The sequence below is a fragment of the Anas acuta genome, chromosome 3 (assembly GCF_963932015.1).
Source record: "Anas acuta chromosome 3, bAnaAcu1.1, whole genome shotgun sequence".
Lineage (NCBI taxonomy): Eukaryota > Metazoa > Chordata > Aves > Anseriformes > Anatidae > Anas > Anas acuta.
Window position 1 is genome coordinate 91,066,840 of NC_088981.1, and position 24,194 is coordinate 91,091,033.

Consider the following 24,194-nt stretch of genomic DNA (forward strand, 5'->3'; position numbering starts at 1 on the left):
TGTAATAAAGTGCATCAAAGAGATTCAGAGCAAAGGGAAGAGAGGAAGGAAGCTTTCCTTGAGCTCTGTTTCAGGAAAAAAAGGTCTTATGCCTTTTTGACTGGGGCATTAATGGAAAGTAGCGTAATGGGTGAACATAATGAGAAAATAGGAGGAATAATACAGAAAAGGGAGGTATTAATTGTCTTAGCGGAAGCCATGCGACTGTTTCCTTCCACATACATCTCATACACTGCTGCCTTTTCTTCTAAATGCTTTTGTCTGCCAGCAGGAAACTCTTTTGCCTTATCCAGACTGGCATTCACCTTTTTTCTGTGCAGACCCCTATTTCTTCTGCAAATTCAGAAATTGGACAGAATCTAGTCTTTGTGGAAAAGGTGAAGAACAGTAACAAAGATGGTATCTCTCAGTTTCCCAGTTATTTTACAGGTGTTAATTCCAGTCCGACCCAAGCAAACCAAGAACTCTTGGATAAGTTGCTTAGTCATCAATAAATGCTTGAGCAGGTATTTGTGACCAACATAACAGTTTGTGATCAGCTATGGATTGATATATAGTTTGGTTAAATAGTATTACAGAGTCTTCACTGCGACTTCATGAGATGGGGAATTTGATCCCTACCTTGATAGTTTGTAAAATAATTAATTACCTACAGTGATGGGGTAATTACCCATAGTAATAGGACCACAAATGATCCTATCAGGCTACTTAGGAGAGATGATTCAGATACTTCTTGATGTTCTGTGGGATAATGCTAACAGATTAATTTTTGTTGCTTCTCTTTGCACCATCTCCATATTTTTTATATAAATTTAGAAATCTGCTCCCAACACTACAATGTAAATCATATTAATGCCAAATATAAAGGTAAATATTATCCTCTGGTTCTTTCCTCATTATAATCCAAATAGAGGCTTGTTTATTTGACAGCTGCCCTGGCAGTTTGGTTATTTGGCCAAACTAGATCCTTGAAATTCAGTTAAAGCCAGATTATTTTTAGGTTTCACTTCCCATACAATCCCAAATGATTGGCAGCATTCTGTTTTAAGGCTATTTATTTCCTTTATAAATACAAATGTTTTTGATATGAACAAGAACATGTATAAACGTAATGATTAAAAAATACTTTTTCATATTTAAAGGCCATGTTTTTTTTTGACAAATGACGTCACACAGTGTACATCTTATATTTTCATTTGCTAAGATTGCCTAAAAATTAAATTATGAAGGTACTTTGACCAGTTTTGTTTTAAAACCTAAGACCTTCTCACTCAATTTTCAGTAGGAATCTTTTATCCAAATAGTATAATTTGAAGGTAGTTAGTAACCACAAAGACCTCCACGACCAAGAAGTGATGGAAGTGCCACAAAATAAATGAAGCTGGTGCTAGTAGACCATTCCTATGTTCTGTTTCATTCATGCATATTATTTGGTTGTATATTTTATTGCTGGTTGCAGAACACATCTGGAATTGCCAATGACGAAGTTGATGGCAACAATATATGTAGTTTCAGAAAGAAAAAAGGAGTCAAAGGTACCACAAAGCATGTTCCTCTGTTAGAAAATGAGAAGATGGAGTTGTCTCATACCTCAAAAATCCCAGATCCTCATCATCTTCAAGGAATCACTGGTTGTTCAGAACCACCATCACATCAATCTCTTCAAAACCTGACTAATTTTCCTCCAGTGCAAAAAGACAGAGGGGGTAGTGGCATTTCCCATTTTGTCAGCAACGTGAAAGAAGACATGTCTGGGGAAACACATGAAATCCCAGAAGATGCTGGCACTGGGGAAAAAATAAAAGAAAAAATGCATAAGAAGATAGATACACCAGGTAAAACAAAGTTGCCCATGGGTGTACAAGCTGCCAACAACACAGAAAAAGCTGGGTGTGCAGACACAGTGTACAAGGAAGAGGACAGTGAAAAGATGGAGTGTATACAAGAAGAACAGGGTAGGACAGATGAAGATAGCAAGTTTCATATGACAAAGACAGGCTTCCTGGAGAGTACTGCAACCACACAAGGAAGAAGTACTGCAGAGTCCTTCACACCAGGCATTTCTGAACAAAGTCTGGAAGAGATGAAAAAACTTCTAAGTGAAGGTCCTCTTCCTGACCATGGGCCCAATTGCAGTGGTAGGTCAGGTGGCACTTTTTCTCAGCAAAACTTGAAGCCTGGGGAGAAAATAGCTGATAAACAGGGCAGACCCTTTGACTTGTTTAGTCTCCATTTTGGAAAAGAGAATCAAAAGTACCACAGTTTCCACAAGGAGGGAGTGGGACAGCAGAGCAAGTCTCTTCTGGTTCTCAGCTCTGCTGGGTCTGCTCAGCAACAGCCAGCAGGCGGTGAGGTGGATCAACCTATTCTGAGACAACCAGCAACTTCTACGTGTGCAGAAAGCACTGCTCCAGAGATTGAGTTCAGCTCTTCTGCAAGCCATACCGGTAAGGATATTTAGCCAACACCTGCTGTGCTGTTAAAGAAAATGCTTCTGTTATTTTGTGGGGTTTTGTGAAGTTGCAAAATTTAGTCAGAACTAATGAGAAAATTGATACCCATAGTTTCTGTATCATTGGGGTGGATCAGAAGTTCTACCCTACATCTGTGCTGAGTTTTTTAGAAAGTAAGGCATTTATGATGCCAAGCTGCCTGCCAAAAACTGCCATGCACAAGTGGTCATGTCATGTTCATTAAAATTGAAATATTTCCTCATTTAAACTAAGTGCAGGCAACATTTCCCAAAGGTCTGCTAGACACTGAAAAACTCTGAAGGCAGTTGGGCTTCTTAAAATTTCCTTTTTGTTAACATATCCAGCAGTGGAAATTGCTCCCATGTAGGTATGATGTTTGCAATTATTAGTCCTGTGAGAGGACTGGAATGCAAAACATCTAATATAAAATATAGGGGAAGAAAAGCAAATGAGGCAGAGAACTTCCACTTATCTTCATGGTGTTCAATAAGTCCATTTTGGAAGTGTTAATAGAGCAGATTAATTGCTACTAATAGGTAGTGGTTTCTTTGAAACAGTAAAAACTAGACTTCTGGGCTAGCTGGATCAGCAAGCTGAATGCTACTATTAACTATAATAATGTAATGGGCTTGAGCTGTTAGTTGCTTTGTGTCTTTTCCAGGAAGGACACAAACAACAGTTTACCAGTTGAAGAGATATCATGTTAATAAACTTCCAGGAGTATCATGATCAGATAACATCATCAGCTTTTCAGGGTAGATATGATGCCCTCTGACTTACATGACTGATACAATAAATACGAATCTTAACTCTTCATTAATAATAATAAAAAAAAATATCCATCATTGACTATATAATAAAATGTATAAGTCACAATTAAATTTGTGTAACAATATTAAGTTACCCTGCTCTTTGAAAAGTCTGCTTTCAGGTGGTAGAAACACGGTTGTATATGCTCTGAAGACAGGCAGTTTGAATATACGAAATTTTGTAGGGCACAGGAGGATTTTTCAGTAGACATTGCATTAGCCAGTTTGAACAATTCAGAATACAATATCCATGAATAGTTGTTCGTAGTGGGAGGTGTCCCTACCCATGGCAGGGGGCCTGGAACTAGATGATCTTTGAGGTTCCTTCCAACCCAAACCATTCTATGACTCTATGATCATCATCAGTAATTCAGTGCACTATATGAGAAATATAAAGGTCTGAAATGACATTTTGTGCTCAAATCACTCTCTCTTTTTGTCTATTAGAATAAACAAGTTAGAGGATTATTTCTTAGCCTACAGTGGATGTTGTTCCCTTACAATATTGTTGTTCCCTTACAGTATTTTTCCCCTGCTGAAGGGCTAGCAAAATTAATTGCCAAATTTAGATTACTATTGTTTTCTGCAAAACCAGAAAATAAGTTTTAAAAAATGTAAAAAACTATTCTTTGTCATAACACCATTTAAAAAGTATAAGGATTTGATTAGATTAACTGTAGACTCTACAGAGAGATTTCAACCAGAATATAGCCACTAAAGTGTCTATCTAGTCAAGCTCATTTCTTTGTCAGTAGAGAAAGACAGAGAAAGACTGTCATTCTCTCTTCAAAGACAGAATGGTTAAAGAAAATGGAAAGAAATTGGTTAGAGAAATTGGTCTTGAGAAACTGGCTTCTCTTTCTCCTCAATGGGGAAGAATTCTACATGTTTAGTTTAGATTATTTTCCTAACTCTGAAATGCCTAAATGAACCTGGGGTTAATCTTTATCTGTGTCACTGGCAGTAACAATGACTGTGAGCAAACTCTAGTCGAAAACTAACTATGAATGGAGGGGAAGGAATACTGTTTTGTCTCATCTAAAACAAAACAAGTCTCGTAAGGTTTGGATTCCATTTGTCTTTGACCAAACAAATGACAGGGTGCCATGTATACTTTTATAGTTCCACTAATGAAAAAAAAAAAAAAAACAAGCAAAAAACAAAAAACAACACATTATTTGTGTAGAAATAATTTCTACTTACATAGAAACTTGTGTGCTTTGAAATTAATCTTCATTGAATATACTCAGTAGCTCAAATGAAGGGAAGAAAGATTTAGATAAAATTCTGCAGTCTTTAATGAGTCTTTCCATAAACAATATTTCAGAGGTTATTTTGTTAGGTCAGCCTTTTCCTGTCACTGTTAAGTCCCCTGGCAACATGTAACATGTTCTTTTTGTTTCATCAGTTTGACACAGTCACCTCTTATAGAACTGAGAAATTGTTTGCTTTAGATGCTGTGTGATTTAACAAGAGACCATGGGAAAGAATTTCTTTGAACAAGCAGATAACAACAGATTGATCTGGGACATGTGGACTTTCCTTCTGTGATGGTACTTTTCTGAGAACATAAAGCAAATGTTAACAATCTGCCCTAGACAGAAGTCAGCTGTTCTCAGGAAACTGAATGATTTCAATAGTAATAATTCAAGAATGACATCACTCTTCTGCTAGAAATAATCACAATACTATAGTTTGTAGAGTTTGTAGATTTAGGGAGTAATAATATTTGTAGTTTTGTATACTCAGATTTAAGAAAGATATATGTAGATAATTTACATGGATTAGTAGCTAGTTTGTAGTAATTGCAAAACAAACATAAGCCATACTATTTTTTTCTCTGTGATAACTTGAATTGGAAATACAGACAGAAACATAGAAACATTAAATGCTTTCCTGTGTACTACTGATCAAACATAAGAAATACAGTATGGATTTATAATTATTTTTTAAAATGAAAAACTGAAACCAAATCTGAACACCTTGTGAAATGTACATACATGTTTCTGTAAGTAGAGTTTATGAATTGAGAATGAATTTGGTGTTACTTCTACAGTCTCAGGGAGCTAGGGGAACACTCATGGATACAGTTCTACCTCATAAGAATGTAAAACTGTGCATTGAATTCAGGTAGACACTTATTTATTGGCTACCTTCTCTCCATTAGCTAATGCTCTAGTTAATGATTGTACAAACTGGGAAAAGACAAAGTACTCAGATCCTTAGTGCACCTTTCTAAACTTTAGTCATCACTAGCTTCATGGAATTAGTTTGCCAGTGATTTATACAGCAGCTACCAACAAAATGTATTTTTGTGACTTGTGCTGGAGAAATATAAGAAGTATTGTTATTGATCAGTCATTCTCTATATTATGCAAAAAACAAACAAACAAACAAACAAAAAACTTTCATATTTTCAAAATCAGTCAGAGATATTAAGTCTCAAGACAGAGATATTAATATTTTTATCTATCATATAATTTACAAAACCTTATAATTTCAGTGGGAAAGACAATATACAAGTGATATCATAAATGACAAACTGCCTCTAAAACGTGAAAGTAGTGGGAGTATTTCTATTGATTCTAACAGATTTTGTGTCAAGAATCTTGTAAATAAAATAAATATCTGTCTTTTGACTATTGTGTTGTCCAAATAGCTATTTAGCTTAGTTTTAGACTATTACTAAGTCAATGTTAATTTTAATTCTAGATAAATCTAGAAAAAGTTATAATTAATCATAAGTCTAACTGGAGAAGACAATTTTTGATTATTTATTTATTTATTTATTTATTTATTTATTTTACTTTTTTAACGTTTACACTTTAACGTTAAACACTTGTAGAATAAAGGCTTGAGCAGTCTTTTTAGATTGATAAACCTCAGGCTTCTTACACTTTTTTGAATATTTATGAACTCTTTCCATCTGATAAATAGCCACAGTTTATTTTCTGTTAATAGATGGCTAATTGATGGTTCATAAGGAGGTCAAATTTGCTAAAAGTCAGTAAACATTTATTTTGTAGAACAAAGTTATAGGACAACTGAATTGGAATTCAAATAACAATTACTTGAATGACATATTTAAGATAGATTACGTATATTCTGTGCTTGAATGACATATGTAAGATAGTTTACGCATATTCTGTGCTCACTAGTTGTGTTTTAGCTGCAATTGTAACAGAGAATGTAACACAAAATTTAAACAATACTTCCTTATTCAATGTATATCCATTTAAGGACATAGTTCCCTGATATTTATAGAAGACAGAAGGAAAAAGGTATTTCAATAAACTGCTCACAAGTGAAGCAAATGAAAGGGAAAGAGGTCATAAGAAGAAGATGTTACAACTTTTTTTTTTTTTCCTTGGTTTTACCTTCTTGCTTTGTACTGTTTTTCTTTTTTTCTTTTCTTTTTTTTTTCTTCTTAATATTAGATTTTGCCCTTGATTTAATAAGTTTATTGTAATAAATTGAAATTAATGCTTTATTCAGTTTAACTTGGATAGTAATAATACTTAGACACTTAAAGGGAAAGCCATCTGGCGGATGTGAAAAGAAGTTACAGTGCCTAGGTCTCTGCTCCACTATAAAAATTATACTCAAATGTTACTGCTTTTATACCAAGAAGTTTATACTGTCCTACAGCTTCTGTAATACAGTAAAGAAGGCCACTCTATACCAGTAAATGCATAAACTTCTCTTAAATGTTTGCTGCCTGTGGAGAAGACTGCAGGCTTCCTTAGAAGGTACTGGGAAAGATTTAATAGATAAGTGCCCTTTTTATCACATTTCTGTATCCATGTGTTTTTTGAAGGGATTAAAGAAATACAACACCTGAATTCTATCAGGTTTCAGTGAGAAATAGATATCCAGCTTTGGGTGAATTTGTGCTCCTAAATTCACCCAACAAAACAGCTGAGGTATCCCTTAGAAATTCCTAGATTTACTACATGATACTTCTGTGTTTTCTTATCACAATAAAAATTCATTCAAATTATAGGCCACTCCAGAAAACAAGGGATTCTATATGGATCCTCAGGCCAAAATTGCCTGTTTACTTATAAAAATATTTTGTGATCCATATCTTTATCTCAGTTCTGTTTTTTTTTTTTTTTTGTTTGTTTGTTTGTTTGTTTTTGTCATTGTTTGCCACTATTGCACTTTTTGCAATAGTAATAGTAATAGTAATTTGTATTCCAGCATTCATTATTTTGTTTGATGTGAACATTCCTCTTCACTTATAGCATCCAGCAGAGAGCCTGATATAAACAGCCTCAGAAATCCAACTCTCCTTCACCTGTTCTCTCATATTGAATTTATTAAGCAGCAGATGGCCAGAGACAACATACAGTTTGTCAGATTTGAATCAATAGACCTCCACGGTGTGTCAAGATCAAAGAACATTCCTTCTCGCTTTTTTCATGTAAGTATTTTGTTTTTTAGGTATATGATAATGTATTTTCATGGCATCATCCTTAATTTATGTTATATATACATATATTATTTTTGGAGTGCAGGAAGAAAGTTCAATTTTGAACAATTTTTCTGTTCCTTCTACTTGTTAATGTTCCCAAAGTATCTAGACTCCCCCTCCCCCCTTTTAATTTAGATTACCCTCTATTCCACAAAAATTGTAATCTAAATAAGTAAATCTAATAATTTCAGTTATTTGCACTTCTAATAATCTCTTTCATCAGAATTATCAAGTTCAACACTATAATAAAGATTTTGGTTCCTGAATATCAGTAAAGAAAAAGTGTAACCACTAACAGAAGGAAAATGAGGAAATGAAAATGCCTTTAGCTATGAGTAAATCAGATGAGGAAATAATGATTTAATAGCAATACTTGCCATATTGATGATTCAGGAAATAAGAACCAAATTAAGAAGCAATTGTATCCCTGACTAGTCAGCCTTTTCAGTATATTGCTTCTATGATGCTTCATGTGCATAGCTATATTATACTTTCACTCATATCAGTACAAATATTTGTACTATATCTGTATGTATATGCACAGAAGAGAGTGATCAATTTATTTATTTATTTATTTATTTAATTTTTGGTGGAGGTTTTGGTGGACAGAGAGTTGGGTGTAATATAGGGCATTTACCTTCAGTACTTCTTCAATGTTGAATGGACAGCTTAGAAACTTTGCAGCAGTATTCAACAAAGTGGGCAGTTTTGGTTATGGATGCTAGTTAGTGAGAATTGTTACCACTGGATTTCCACCTGTTTTAGAGAAGGCAGACATTTATTTATTAAATTTAAGAGGAGCTGTTGTGTGCAGTTTGAAGTGTTTAAAAAATATTCCATCTGGATAAGCAAAATTTTGTTGTATCAGCCAGAGACAGAGATAAAAGGTTTCCCCATTTTTAGGTTCATTTTGTGTCTTCTGATGATTCACATGGTAATCCTTTCTCTTGGATGAATAAATGTAAGACTTAAACATGAACCAAGTTTCACTAAGTAGATGTTGGCATAACCTCTCCCTCTCCCTCTCCCTCTCCCTCTCCCTCTCCCTCTCCCTCTCCCTCTCCCTCTCCCTCTCCCTCTCCCTCTCCCTCTCCCTCTCCCTCTCCCTCTCCCTCTCCCTCTCCCTCTCCCTCTCCCTCTCCCTCTCCCTCTCCCTCTCCCTCTCCCTCTCCCTCTCCCTCTCCCTCTCCCTCTCCCTCTCCTCTCCTCTCCTCTCCTCTCCTCTCCTCTCCTCTCCTCTCCTCTCCTCTCCTCTCCTCTCCTCTCCTCTCCTCTCCTCTCCTCTCCTCTCCTCTCCTCTCCTCTCCTCTCCTCTCCTCTCCTCCTTATTTGACAGATCCATAAATTTTTGGCTTAACTTTGCATCTGAAAAATAGTGAGGTACACATTATGACATTTAAAGGGAAGTGACAGACTGAACTTGTTTTGACATGGGTCTTGTGTGGTCACTTGGATCTATGTAAAGTAAATGCTCTGAGAATGTGAAAGCCTAAAAAAGTGATTATAAATTAAAGCTTGACTTGTAAAGTTTCCATATAACTGATGATTCCATAATTGTACAATGACCATGGAAGATTAGGTGCTGAACAAATTTTTTTTCTTTCCAGTTGTGCATGGGAATTTAAAAAGCAATCATCAGGATATCTGATGCCAGGGTTTTCATTGGGTTTCACATTGACACCATAATTGGATGTTATCCACCACCTCAGTGAGAACTGTGTCTTAGGTGTTTTTTTATTCCTGCTAAGAGTCTGTGTTTTGTAAATTTAACATACATAGAAATACTGTTCGGTTCTTTTCTCATCTGGTAATCTGTCATTCTGCTCTGTGTTTTAGGAAAAAGCAATTCATGGTGTTGCCATGCCCAGAAGTTATCTTGAACTGACCCTGAATCCTAAGGATAATGAAATAGATTACATAAATGCAACAAATTTTAATTGTGACATAATCCTCAATCCTGATTTATCAACATTTCGAATTCTACCCTGGACTGAGCAGACTGCTAGAGTGATATGTGATTCTTTCACTGTACTGGGCAACCCTCTAATGACCTCACCTAGGCACATCGCCAAGAAGCAGCTGAGCCAGCTTCAGGACAATGGCTTTTCTCTACACTCTGCCTTCACTTATGAATTTTGTATTTATGGCATTACTGAGGTTGTAAATTCAAAGACAATATCCTTTCCTGCAGCAACGATACTAAATAACCATGACCAGACATTCATTCAGGAGCTCATTGAAGGAATGTATTATACTGGAGCCAATATTGAAAGCTTTTCTTCTTCCAGTGGGCCTGGACAAATGGAGATCACTTTTCATCCAGCATTTGGAATAGATGCTGCTGACAGTGCCTTCACATTTAGAACAGGCATTAAAGAGGTGGCTAAGAAGTACAACTATGTAGCTAGCTTTTTCTCAGAATCAGGATTCTACAATTCAGGGGCTCTTTCACACAGTCTGTGGGATGTGAATGGCCAAAAGAATTTGTTTTCTGCTGGTTATGGAGTTGAGGAGCTCACAGATATTGGGAAAAATTGGTTATCCGGTCTCTTGGCACACTCAGCAGCTATTAGCTGTTTGATGGCTCCTACCACCAGCTGCCGTAAGCCTTATTCCAAATACAGTAAAGAATCAAAAGAGACTGTAAATGCAAAATGGGCATATAATGATAACAGCTGTGCCTTTAACGTCAAATGTCATGTTGGAAAAGGTACTCATATAGATAATAAATTAAGTTCTGCTACAGCAAACCCTTACCTTGTGCTCGCTGCTACAGTTGCTGCAGGTCTAGATGGAATAAAAAGAGGACTTAGGTATGATGATATGTCCCAAGAAGAAAACCTTGTTTCTGATCTGAAACCTTCATCCATCCCTCTGAAGTTAGAAGATGCTCTTGTTGCACTTGAGAAAGATTCGTGCATTCAGGAAGCATTAGGTGAAACTTTTATCAGATATTTTGTTGCCATGAAACATTATGAGTTAGAAACTGAAGAAATGGATATTGAAAGGAATAAATGCTTGGGGTATTTTATTTAGAACGAGCATTCTTCTGTAGTAATGCTGTGTAAATGCATATACTGTAGACAAGAATCTTGAAATTAATAAATATATTTTAAATTATTTTTATTTTATTATTATTTTTTAAACATTATTTTTAAAGTGAATTTAAGTGAACAGACTTAAATTCTGCTGAATAGAAGACAAGAGCAGATGAAATGGAAAAGAGCAATTGTACAACTATAATAGGACTGTATAATGTGGAGAGAAGCAGGAGTAATGGGGTGAAAGGTGGCAGGCAGGAAAATTGAAGGCGAAGGAATTTTTGTTCCATTTGGTTTTGGGATTTCTCCCAGCTTATTCAGTAGGTGAAAGGTTGATAAACCAGAAGAATTTGACTTCAATTCAAAACTTCATCTAGAATGATGAACATTTTAGAAAGAGAGGCAAAAGACTCTCTCAGGCTAGAGAACCTGAGAGACAGGAATCAATATCTTAGTAGTAAAGAAAAGAAAGAAGGGAGAAGTGGGCATGAAATAATCTATACAACAGGAATACTGTTGAGTGAAATTTGCAAAAAAATATATTGGATAAAGATATTAAAAGGAATTAAATAGTGGCTTGAAGAAGGAATTATTGATGGAAAGCTAGGAGAATCAAGCCACTATGAAGTAAAAAGAGTTGGTAATATGACAGTTTTGATGGTTAATGGGTTAATTCAGAGTTGAATGAGAAATGAGGAGAAAAAAGGCAAAGAAGCCAGAGAATAAAGAGCTTAAAATGGGCTTTTTAGGGCAACCTGATATTATCAAAGATGAAGAAAATAACTGTGAAAAGGAGTCAGACTAAAATCAGAAAGAATGAGTGAAAATATGAACTCAGAGACTGGAAAACAAACATTAATACAGAGGAAAAAACCCATCCTAAAATAAGAAAGAGTAGCTAGTGTAAAGTTAAGTGTGTGTGTATATATATATATATATATATATATATATATATATTTTTTTTTTTTGGAATGGCAGGAGGCAGATTTTAGGTTTGCTCTCATTCTTTAGGTTTGCTTCCATCCTTTATTATTAAAAACAACCATCATTTTGTATTCCAACTCCACATTAAGAATGGTTTATGATGCTCTTTATCTTGTTGCAGTATTTTAATTGATGTGTAGGAATTCCTGAGTGAAAGTTTTGGGTCACTAGTGGAGTGGAAACAAGGTTCAGTCACTGCCTCTGTCAACCTCTTGAACTAGAAGGTGCAAATAGAAATGTGTTGCTTGCCTATTGATGGACCCGTCACTTTTCCCCTCCAGAGTGTTGTACTGGAAATTTTCTATGTTATAGAAACTTAGATAGTATACTTGCACTAATAGTTGAACTGCAACTGTAATAATGTTGAAATAATTTTAGAAGACTTTGAAAGCAATACTGTTTCTGATCTCGTTTATTTTTTGTAGTCTCAGTCATGGTATGTACCATTTTCTCAGGGCACATTGCCTATCCCATTACTAGACTGCTGGCTAAGGTGGACTCATACACTCTTGGACTTACTTTGGCCTTAAGTATGGTTCCTGTCTCACTGGCACAGTCTCTGAACATGGCCTTCTATCAGCTGCAGTAACGAGGCCATGCAGTTCAGTTTTCATAGTCTCAGATAGGAGTTATCTTCACTAATTTAGTACAGCCTTTCTCAGATCTTTACACTTGTGTCTACTTAAAGGTTAAAGTATAATCTTCAGGGACATGAGACAAATGAGGCACTTGATATGCTAAAACTTGATGTAGGATTCCAAAGAAGAAATCACTTCATACTCACATAACAAGAGGATATGAACAGATCTGAGGAAACATAATAAATATGTTCCGTTGTCTCAGTTTGTGGTTGGTGCATGGATTTGCTTCTCTCCCTTACTTACCTGATGCTTATTTTTTGGGTGTTCCATATTATAGAACTATTTTTATCTGCTCCAGGCTGATTTGCTTTACCTAAGTCTAGTCTTGAATTTAAACTGAGCTTCCCTTTCTGAAAAAAAAATATATTTGTTTTGCTGCCCTAAAAATTCTTCAGGGGCTTTGTGAACCTATCTTTACCAAGACCTGTATTCTATTTCTGGTAATTTCTTACTCTTGTTTTCACAAGCTCTTGGCAGAAAATACCAACAAAAATATTTTCCTTGCTCAGACAGCTTTCTTACCTTACTCCTTGTTCAGTCCCAACAGTAGCACAGGTTAATAGCTATTCCTTGTTCTTCATCTGGCAGGGATGTATTAAAACCTGTCACTGCATATAGGATATGTATTAATCTGATGAAATTTTTATGTGATGGTAAATACACTGGCTAAGCAAAGCTGTACGAGAAATGGCCATGGAACATGCATTAAGCTTCTTCAGGCATAATTATCTTAACAAGTTTAAAGTTTATCTAGAAGTTGATCTTGAAATAGAAATGCATTCACACACTAGAGTTTCTAAAATCCAATTTCAGATATATATCTATTTTTCACAAATTATTCCATAAAATAAACCAGGTTAAATAAAACATGTTAGCTCACCCTTCCCAGAGAGACCCAGTGAAATACCTTATAAAACAGAGATGTTGCTCTTTCAGTTCTTTTGTGACTTGGATAGCCAACCTGTCATAACTATGTTTGAAATAGTCAGTTGAATTCTGTTTGAAATAAAAGGTTCACAAATGCAGGTTGAAGTTATTGTATCTTAAATTCTGTTCAATATTTTGTTCAACGCTGGTTCCTAAATATATTCTATATATTAAAAATAAGATAATTCCAACTCTGCGGAAAACATCAAAAATATTTCTTTCAAAATAAGCAGTTATACATTTTTAAAGTAGTCTTCATCCTTGAGCAAATTTTCATGCTTATGCTTGAGAAAGGCAACGAGAAAAAGATAACTACTTCTTACTGCTCAATTGAAATCAATTACCATTGACTGGTGTATCACTAACATTTCATCACTTGAAGTGTTGTTTGGAAAAATCCTTCACTGATCTACAGATTCAGGATCGATATCTTGAGCATCACTAGTTTGGTAATTTAAACTTCTGCAAGTTTTAAATTGGAAAAAAAAGAAAAAAAAGATGACATGAAATCTCTAGCATTGCATAAGGTAGTGCTGATTTCCCAGGGTACTATAGTCAGATGCTGCAAAGCTTTGCATAAGAAATTTCTGATATTAATAAGGCATCTTTTAATCTCTTCAGATTTATCCAGACTACATATTTATTTACTTGTTGACAAATTAGTACTGCTTTTGACATTGCACAATGTCACAACTTCTTTTTCTGTACATGCCAGGCCTTGGTTCCATATCATGCAAAATAATTATAAGTAGCATTGTTCTAAACTCTGAAACCTTTAAAATATCACAAGATGGCTTTTTGTAATGCCAGTAGGGTAAAGGCATTATGGTAGTATTATGGTAGTTTGTAATTCAGGTAAATAAGTAGTTGCTAAGTTGTCTATGCCTTTTGATCAATACCATTAATAATGGTTAAAGAAGCTTTCCCTCAAAACTTTTTTTTTTTTTTTCACTAGAAAAGTTAGACAACATTTTTATAATTAACAGCTAGTCTATAGACTCTTATGGAAGAATATTTCATATTGCATACGTTTTATAATTTATTTAGAATTTGCATCACTGCCATTTATATGAAAATAGAATATAGGTAGGTGCTATGCTTTATTTTTCATTTAAATTTTGGGATACTTTTCTGAGGAAAAACTTCCACCTGGAATTGCCTTCTGGGGTTAAACTACAACAATTTGTAAACATATTTATTTATTTATTTATTTATTTATTTATTTATTTATTTATTTATTTTTCCCCTTATGTTAAGGACAAGATTAAAATAAAAATGATGTTAATAAATTGGATAAAATTTCTGGAAAAAAAAAAAAGTACTTCAGTAAGGATAAATGCAAAATACTAAATTGGGCCAAGGAACTGAGCTGCGTAGGTATGTGTTTGTTCAGAAGTAGTCTGGGTTGTGTTCCATTTCATTAGCTCAGCAATTTTAAGGAAGTACAGACTGGAAATAATAAACAAAAGTATAACCTGCAAGAACCACAGATTTATACTTTTCCTTAATGTAATTCTTTTCAGGATTTGATAACAGGGTGCCACACTTTGAAGACCTGTAGATTAATTAGTGAAAATCCAGAGATAAACAAAGGAAATGATCATAGTTCTCAGACCTACTTAGTAGAAAGGACTGAATGGTTTTGTTTAGCTTAGAAAGAGGGAAAGAGGGGGTATGGTATAAGGGATTATAACATGTAAAAGATGCTGATAAGTAGCAGAATATAATCATTTCTTCCTGTCCGCTGTGGTCAGAATGGAACTAAGAGGGTTGTATCAAAGAAGATTTTAACTAGACAGTCTGGAGACCTTCATAGTGTTCAGGTTATTGAACCAATAAAAGTGACATTTAAGAAAACTGTGGAGTCTCCAGTACTAGTAATCTTCATGTTATCAGCATGCTTTTACCCTGTGGATGTCTGTGGAACATGACAGAGTTTGATAAGGGTCACTGAAGTGTAATTTAATATTTACCAGGATAGGTACATCCTTAGATACATAAACATTTATATGAATAATGAGCTGGAATAATAATAAACAATTTCCCTTGTTTGCAGGGATCCCATGTTGCTGTGTGTCGGTGGAACAGACAGTTGGACTGTGAGCTTGTAGCTGAGTTTATAGGAAAAGAAATATATTTTACTTATTAGCCCAATGATACATAAGCCCATCTCTGAGTCTGGAAAGGAGGCTGAGATCACTTGCTCCAGCTTCTAAATAATTAAATATGTAGTTTAAGGTAATCAGAATAAGACTTAAAGGTAATTAGATCACAGAATCACAGAATTGTAGAGGTTGGAAGGAACCTCAGGAGATCATTGGGTCCAACCCCCCTGCCAAAGCAGGTTCCCTAGAGCAGGTTGCCCAGGTAGACGTCCAGATGGGCCTTGAGTATCTCCAGAGAAGGAGGCTCTGCAACCTCCCTGGGCAGCTTGTTCTAGTGCTCCATCACCCTCACCGTGAAGTTCTTTCTCATGTTGGTGCAGAACTTCCTGTGCTCCATTTTGCCACTTGTCCTGTCTCCACAAACCACTGAAAAGAGGTTGGCTATATCCCTTTGTCGTCCACACTTAAGATATTTATAAACATTGATAAGATCCCCTCTCAGTCTTCTTTTCTCCAGGCTGAACAGACCCTGGAGAAAAGACTCTCTCTCAGTCTTTCTTCATAGGTAAGATACTTCAGGCCCCATATCAACTTTGTGGCCCTCTGCTGGACTCTTTCCAGGAGCTTCCTGTCTTTTTTGTACTGGGGAGCCCAGAACTGTACACAGCACTCCAGGTGAGGCCTGAGCAGGGCAGAGTAGAGGGGGAGGATCACCTCCCTTGACCTGCTGGCCACACTCCTTTTAATGCATGTCAGGATCCCATTGGCCTTCTTGGCCACCAGGGCACACTGCTGGCTCGTGGTCAACCTGTCATCCACCAGGATCCCCAGGTCCTTCTCCACAAAGATCCTCTCCAGCAGATCGCCCCCCAGCCTGTACTGATACATGTGGTTGTTCCTTCCCAGCTACAGGACTCTACACTTTCTTTTCTTAAATCTCATTTGGTTTCTTCTTGCCCAACTCTCCAGCCTGTCCAGGTCCCACTTGAATAGCAGCACAGCCTTCAGGTGTGTAGGTCACTCCTCCCAGCCTTATATCATTGGTGTACTGCTTATATCATTGCTGAGGGTGGACGCTATTCCCTCCTCAAGGTCATTGTTGAAGATATTGAATGAGACCAGACCCAGCACTGACCATTGGGGAACACTGCTACTTCGGACTCCAGCTGGACTCTGCGTTGCCGATCACCACCCTCTGAGCTTGGCCAGTCAGCCAGTTTTCAACCCACCTTACTATCCACTCCTCTATTCCACGCTTTCTCAGCTTTGCTATCAGGATGTCATGGGAGACAGTATCAAAAGCCTTGCTAAAGTTTTGCTAAAGTCTAAGGTAGATGACGTCCACTGCTCTCCCCCTATCTACCCAGCTGGTGATGTCATCATAGAAGGCAACAAGGTTGGTTGAATGTATGAGCTACTTTCATTTATTACCTACAGAAGTGACTTAGGTGTTTGGCCTAGACCACACAATTTAACTTTTAGTTGGTCATCTCATCTCATCAGCAATGACTACAGACTTCTGTGAAAATTAATCATACATTTCACATAGATTTTTGACTCACCAGGAGATTAATTTGGAAATTAGATTTTTCTAACTGTGCTTCAGGTTTTGTGAGATATAAAAACAAAATTTGATGTATTAGGTAACATTTCTCTAGTATGTCAAGCCACTGACACCATATACACAAAGTAAATATTTAGCCTTCCTTCTTTCAGGCTCCAGCCAGAGGGCAGCAGTGTACCGCGCAACTTTCCTCTGGGAATCTCAAATTCTCATGCTGTGCTACAAAATGCCGCATAAAAATATACCCATATATTTTAAATATGTACATATAGTATTTTAAAGAATCATAGTACAGCAGCTGAAAGCTAATTCATCTCTTTGTCATTTGGTTAGTTAAGCCTAATTTACTGTTGAATTTTCAGTAAAGGAAGCACTACAAGACTTCCCAAAATATTATTTTGATTCCTAATAATATTTTATACATTTTTATACAATCTTAAAAGGTGTTTGTCTATATTTGTGCATGTGTATACATATGCATATATTTATATACTTTATATATTCTCTAACATAGCAATGCAAATATTTGTCATTTAATAGCAGTATTCAGTATTTGAATGTGTGCCTTCACTGCAAGCTCTTTCATACTTCCATCTTATTAAAATGCTGTGGAAAGTCTTCTTGCTTATAGGGATTGCCATTTTACCTATACTAATTTCTTTCCTTTCCAACACATTATTTATCTGCTGTGGGAAAATCATAAATACATAATAAATGAACCCTAGACACAACTATTCCAACTACCTTTCTATTCCTGAGCAGAAACTTTACTCTACACAGAATTTAGATTATTAGGATTTAGCTATATAATCTGTGTATCAGTCAGCATGTGGGATAGACATTTTAAAGTAGTTCTGCCTAAGTATATGCATATATATGGCTTCATTCTCTAAGTCAGCTTCTACATCTCATATTTCACATATTTAATCTCTTCACAAAGTTGCGATGTTCATTTTAACAATTCCTTTTTTCTAACTCTTTCTTTGCAACAACTACTTTTTTTTTTTTTTTTTTAAAACAACTCAAATATGTTCAAAATACTTCAAATGCTTCAAATATAAATTGATTCTGCAAAGTTGTTGCAGAACATTAATTTATCTGCTCTGAAATTATTTTGAAACATTTTTATACACTATCTGTGGAAAACAGACAAATATGATCCTACAATATGCCAGGAAAGGAAGTAAAAGGAAAAGGAACTATTTACAGGCAATTTCACCAAATGTCTATGTTAGATTTCAACACTGGAAGAAAGATGTGAAGATGGCTGAATAGGTGAGAGTGCTCAGTGCAAACTCTTATTCACCACCTGAGAAAAACTCAGTAAGGCAGCGGTCAGGAGATCAGGTGCTGGGTGAAGAATGATTGGTTGAAGGTGAATAAAACTCTGACTGACAGGGAAACTGCTTGGATGAGTTTGCAACTGCAGAGCAATTTTCTTTGATTGAAGGTATGCAACAACAATTGTTCAATTTAATCTGTAATTTAAGAGTGCTTTTTGATTTCTTTGCTGATACTAAGCTCTCATTGTAACATCCACAAATAGTGCTTTCTACCATCTCATACCGGTGATGATATTCCATCCTGATAAAAGTTATATCCTTGGTGTTTTGCTCCCTTTTTTATTTGCCTTATAAAAATACAGTATACCGAAGATAGAACTTACAGAATTGCAGTTAATACATGATGTGCCTCTTCCACACACACCCTAGATAGCCTTTTTGTAGAATATTGAGCCAATTTCAAAGCTTTTGGGTGCAGACCCATCAAATTTTAGTCACCTAACTGGTTTACCTCAGTTTGGAGCTTAGTTCTCATAGACTTAGTGGCAAGGGATAAGCGTTTCCAAAGGATAACTGATATTAATTTCTTATGCTGTATTTTAACATTTTGGTTGCAGCAGCTTTAGAGGTGGGGCTAAAGACAAATTTATTAAAGCCTGTTCATTCAACGCTACATCATTCAACTACTGCATCATTCAGTATACTGGGTCTGGATGTGGTGGAGTTTATTTTCTTTTCAGCAGTGTGTATAGTGCTGTGTTTTGGATTTGTGACTACAACAGTGTTAACTGCGCACCAGTGTATTAGCTACTGCTAAACAGAACACTAAAGTTTTCTGTTTCTCACTCTGACTCCCTACTGAGCAGGCTGGGGGTGGGCAAGAAGTTGGGAGGGGAACCAAAAGGATATTCCATACCATATGACATAATACTCAGCAACAAAAACTGGGAGGTAGTTTTTTCTAAAGTAGCCACTGCTTGCAGACTGTCTGGGCATTGATCTGCCTGTGGAAAGCAGTGAGTGATCCTTCACTTGACTTCCCCTTACCCTTTTCTTCACTTACTAAACTGCCTTTATCTTCAACCATGAGGTTTTTTTGTGTTTTCTTTTCCACTTCTCTCCCCCATCCTAATGGAGGGGGACAGGGTGAGAGAGGAACTGGGTATGTGTTTAGTTTCTGTCCAGGGTCAATCTACCGTAAAAAAAAACATTTGAATACTCTTTCTCCTGGTTAAAGACAACCCTAGGTGAAAGATAGTTCATTAGCTAAAAATATTAGAGTTTTTGGAGGAAAAAATATGTTTAATATTAGTAATGCTGGAATTTTTGTGGAAAAAGTGGAAAAGTCTGAGGCTTTTCAGACCTGGGAGATATTATGTATACATAGTATGCTCTCTTTACCTGTGTGTTAGATCTCTTGAAGAAAATGGTCTTTTATTTATGGTGCCTGATTCTTGAGTGGAATAGCAGCTAGCGTATTTTAATACAGATGATGTGCTCTGGAGGATGTTTTTTTATATTTAATATTTCATTGGCTGCATATTTATTTATTTTACCACACAGCTGCATCAATTGGTTGTTAAAGTTGTGGTGTATGCTTGAGCTCTGTCTGCATGTGCCTAGTGGCATGCTCAGCCTTACCACTGTTTGGACATGGGGCATGGAGCTGTGTCAACCTCACCTCTATTGGGCCATTTTACCCTAACCTTGTATACATCATTTGTTTTAAAAATGAGGTTAGACAGACTCTTCTACAAGAGACAAATACAGGATAACCTCCCATGAACTCGGAACAAAATAAGTAGAAGGAATGCCTATATAGCTTGCCCCTGACACATCTTTTTAAGGACAAGAAATATTTAATAAATATTCCAGCAGTTCTGTGCAACCTTCCAACATGTGTAGATGCCTGTCCATTACATGTCAAGGTAATTGTGACTTCGTACAATTACTTTAGCAATAAAATATTTCTCAAAATCTGCTATGATATTTATTTCTTAAGTCTAACATCCGATGGAATAACAATACAGTGTGCTATATTGCTGTTTATACAGACCTGCTCAGGATCTTTGGCTGAAAACAGAATAGGCTTTTATTGTAAAAATCCTTGGGTAATGGAAGTTAATCTGAAGTTTAACTTTGCAGTGTCTCTTGCTAACTGCTGACTTGAAAATACTGCTAATATTTATATATACATATTTATTTTGTAAGGCCAAATTATTCAAGTGAATGTGTTTGGAACAGAAACATAAAACTATTTGTTTTTTCTACAATAATGTTATCTTAACATTACAGATGTAGGGAACATGAAGAAATAAATGATTAAGCAGCACAGTAAGCTAAAACAATCGTTGCCATCTACTAAGAAAGAAAAGAATGTAAATACTGTTTTTATTCTCAATGACTTCCTTTTCTTTTCTGGATCCTGATCTTGGAAAGAAGAGAAAGAAAAACAGTATTTTTTTAGTGTATGCTTCACTCTGTCTAAAGCATGCATTTTTTTCCCCCACAAAAGAATATCACTTTTTAATATTTATGTATTCTCTTATACCAATCAAAATCAGAGCTATTAATTATCATAATTATCATTAATTATACTGTTAAAAAGATATGTTAAAATTATTATTTTTTTAAATATCCTCTTTTCATCATAATCTCTTGTCATTTCTTCTTTTAAGTACTGTTCTGCCAATAGGGTGCATAATAACATACTGCATTTTTAAATCTTTGTTCCGAATTTTGGATGAAATGCTGCCTAACCATTCCTTTCTGTAGCATGAAGGTTGAGTTATCTTACAGTTCTGTCCTATACAAACTGTCTTTTTTTTTTTCATTTTTTTTAAACAAACTAGCAAAAACAAACAAACAAGAACACACACACAAACAAATCCAAAAAATCTCGCACATTTTCTCCACCTGTTATACTGTAGTCACCAAATATCTGTATTCAATTCTTAAAAAAAAAAAAAAAAGTTTGAACCTACACTATGATTAAGAATTTAAATGGAGAACTTTGTGGCAGGGAGAGGAAAGGGAGGGAAGTAATATCTTACAGAAAATAAATCTCACTTTCAGTGATATATATGGAATATTATTTATTTAAGTGCAATTAACCCAGATAATCATAGCATTCAATTCCTTGATTTATCTTCTAACCTGTTTAAATTCTAGGGCACTGCATTGTAAGTTTTAACAATTTTAAAGATAGAAGTGGGAAAAAAAAAACACTTCTGTTGTTTGTTTTTTTTTTCAAAATCAATAAATCATTTTGCTGTGTAAATAACAATGACAATACTTATTAACTTTAAGAAGATTTATTCTAGCTTATCTGATGCTTTAAACATATGTCCTGATATAGTAGGCTATAGTATCAATGTTTTGCATGTCAGATTTTATACTGTGAAAATCCTGTCTGATCTCTGTAAAAGCTACTTTTTTTTTTTTTTTTTTCCCCCCTGTAGACACATTTCAAAATCCTCTCCTCTATGTCTTTTTACATAACTCTACCCAACAGTGGGAAGCCTCCTTGGTGTTTGGAGTCTTGACCCTTATATTATTTATTCTCATTTTATATCAGTTTAAATCCACCTATAGTAGAGCTGCTCTGAACTTACAACCTGGTGATAATAGAGTTTAATCCAACAGTTTAGCCCTTAATTACATCTTCATGGACAGTCTACTTAGTTGTTTATTCCGATACAGTGAACAGAAGATATATAAAAACAAATCTTTGAATGAGTGTACTGTAAGGGATAGTTGTCAGGAAGGATAGGATTTGGTGTATTCATTCTTTGTGGTGCAGACTTATATTTTATGCTACTGCACTGCTGAGGAACAGCTGTGAGTCTCCAGAAGTAGCCCTGAACAAATACGGGCTTCAGTCTTATGAAGTATTACTGGCATTGTGATGTTGGTCAGAGATGTGATGAGGAGTGGTTTCTGGACTTGCTCACTGAGTAGATCACATTTCCCTAAATAAAATGTTGCATTGCAAACGGTGTCTTGTAAGTCTTGTAAACACAAGCGTCCTTGAACCCTGATCAGCCAGAATGGGACATAGCTAAGTATGCATCATCCCAATGAAGGATAAAACAGAATGTGGCCTAGTCATGGACAGCTGGAAGATCCCTTGCAGCTACCAATTTAGACAAAGCTCAGGGGACTGTGCCTATGCCCAGGGCACGTTGCTGGACAGTTCTGTGCAGAGGAGTTCTCCTGTTCTATTAGGAGGAAATTCTTCACTTAGAGGGTAGTGGGACACTGGAAGAGGTTGCCTAGGGAAGCTGTGGATGCTCCATCCCTGGAGGTGTTCAAGACCAGGTTGGATGAGGCCCTGACCAACCTGATCTGACAGGTGACATCCTTAGTTATGACGGGGGAATAGAATTAGATGATCTTTATAGACTCTTCCAACCCAAGCTGTTCTATGATTCTATGCAAGGGCTTCATTTCTGACTATATTACTTATAGTATATAAGTAATATAACATATGACTTATATATATATATTACTTAATATATTACTTATTTCTTAATTTCTTAATATATTACTTATTTCTAATTTCTTAATTTCTGGCTCACCTCTATCAACAGAGGTTTATAACTTACTTCCCTTTGGCAGTCTCTTGGAGATGCACATGAGTTGCTACTGTACTTGCCTGGACTCCCATAGTGAATTGCATCTTCCTCAGTTATGGTCTGATGAGGTGAGAGAGAAAGGGCTTATATCTTCTGCTGTACCTTAGATAAATGCCCACTGTCTAAAGACTTCTTATGGTCTCGTTGGCTGCAGCACTCCTAAGCATGTAATGTATTTCTCCTGTTTGTCTGGGTACTTTATACTGCTCTGCATGGCTCATTATTTGTATTGCAGAAGTGCCTACAGCAGTAGTCTGCAAATCAGGAGTTACAACTGGGAGCAGAGAGATAGCAGAAGATATAAGGGAGTGTTATAAGAAATTGAGTTGTTTTTTACTGTATTTGAGGTTGCATGTCTGGAGGCGAGCAAGAAGTGAAACTGCAATCATAAACAATTTGGGAATGAAACCCATGGTCTCTAGTAATGACTAAATCCTGATAGCAAGGCACTGTAGAGATAGCACTTGGAGACAGAAATATATGGCTTATAATCTATGTAGCTATTCACTTAATTTAAAAAGGTAGAGGTGAAATGGTATCCCTTCATCAATATAATGAACAGTGATTGAAACGTCTGAGAAATAAAAGTCAAAAATGTTTCGGCCAGAGACCAGAAGCATTTCACTTCTCTAGGAGCCTCCTAATGGTGGTTTTCAGAATAGGGAAGATAACATTTTTCTACACAGACACACTATAGTTTGAGAACTCCATTCAGGAGGTTGATGCATTGCAAACTGTTATGTAGCTGTGTTTCAGTAAATCAAATAAATGTCTAATCAGTACCTATGCATTATGCACAGCTACTTCAAGTTGTCCTCAGAAGGATTCAGGATTTGTGGAAGGATTTTGCTCACTTTTCTTTTCCTAATCAAGAGGAAATAATCTGACAGGTTCATTCCTCATTTTCAAAGGGTCCTCAGGGTGTAGTCACAACAACTATGCTAGTTACAATTCAATTAATTGTCAGTCTATGCAGCATAAATTACTGATATCTACTTAGAATTTTCTAATGATCTGTAAAGCTTCACCAAAGGACAGCAAAGTCTTAGGCATTTTGAAGATTTTCATCAAAGTAGGGTTTTAATGTTTCTGTTTTTAAAATTCTTCCCTGTATTGCATAGTTTTGACTGTAAAAACATTGAATTGCAAAGCTGTGATAATCCCATTTTCATCCTAGCTTTTAATATTAATTAGTTGCTTATATAATCTCCAGTGTGTGAATATGTAGACAGTGTTTTTTTTTTTTTTTTTT

At 35.7% G+C, this 24,194-nt stretch overlaps 1 protein-coding gene across 1 annotated transcript in view; it reads left to right on the forward strand.

Moving 5' to 3' along the window:
* Positions 1 to 10,849, forward strand: part of LGSN (lengsin, lens protein with glutamine synthetase domain) — a 59,096-nt gene extending 48,247 nt beyond the window's left edge. Inside the window, exons 2-4 of the mRNA XM_068678278.1 lie at positions 1,460 to 2,447; positions 7,531 to 7,709; positions 9,597 to 10,849. Of these exons, the coding sequence (XP_068534379.1) occupies positions 1,460 to 2,447; positions 7,531 to 7,709; positions 9,597 to 10,796 (2,367 nt within the window). The 3' untranslated portion in view covers positions 10,797 to 10,849. The remainder of the gene's footprint in view (positions 1 to 1,459; positions 2,448 to 7,530; positions 7,710 to 9,596) is intronic.
* The last annotated feature ends 13,345 nt before the right edge of the window (positions 10,850 to 24,194 follow it).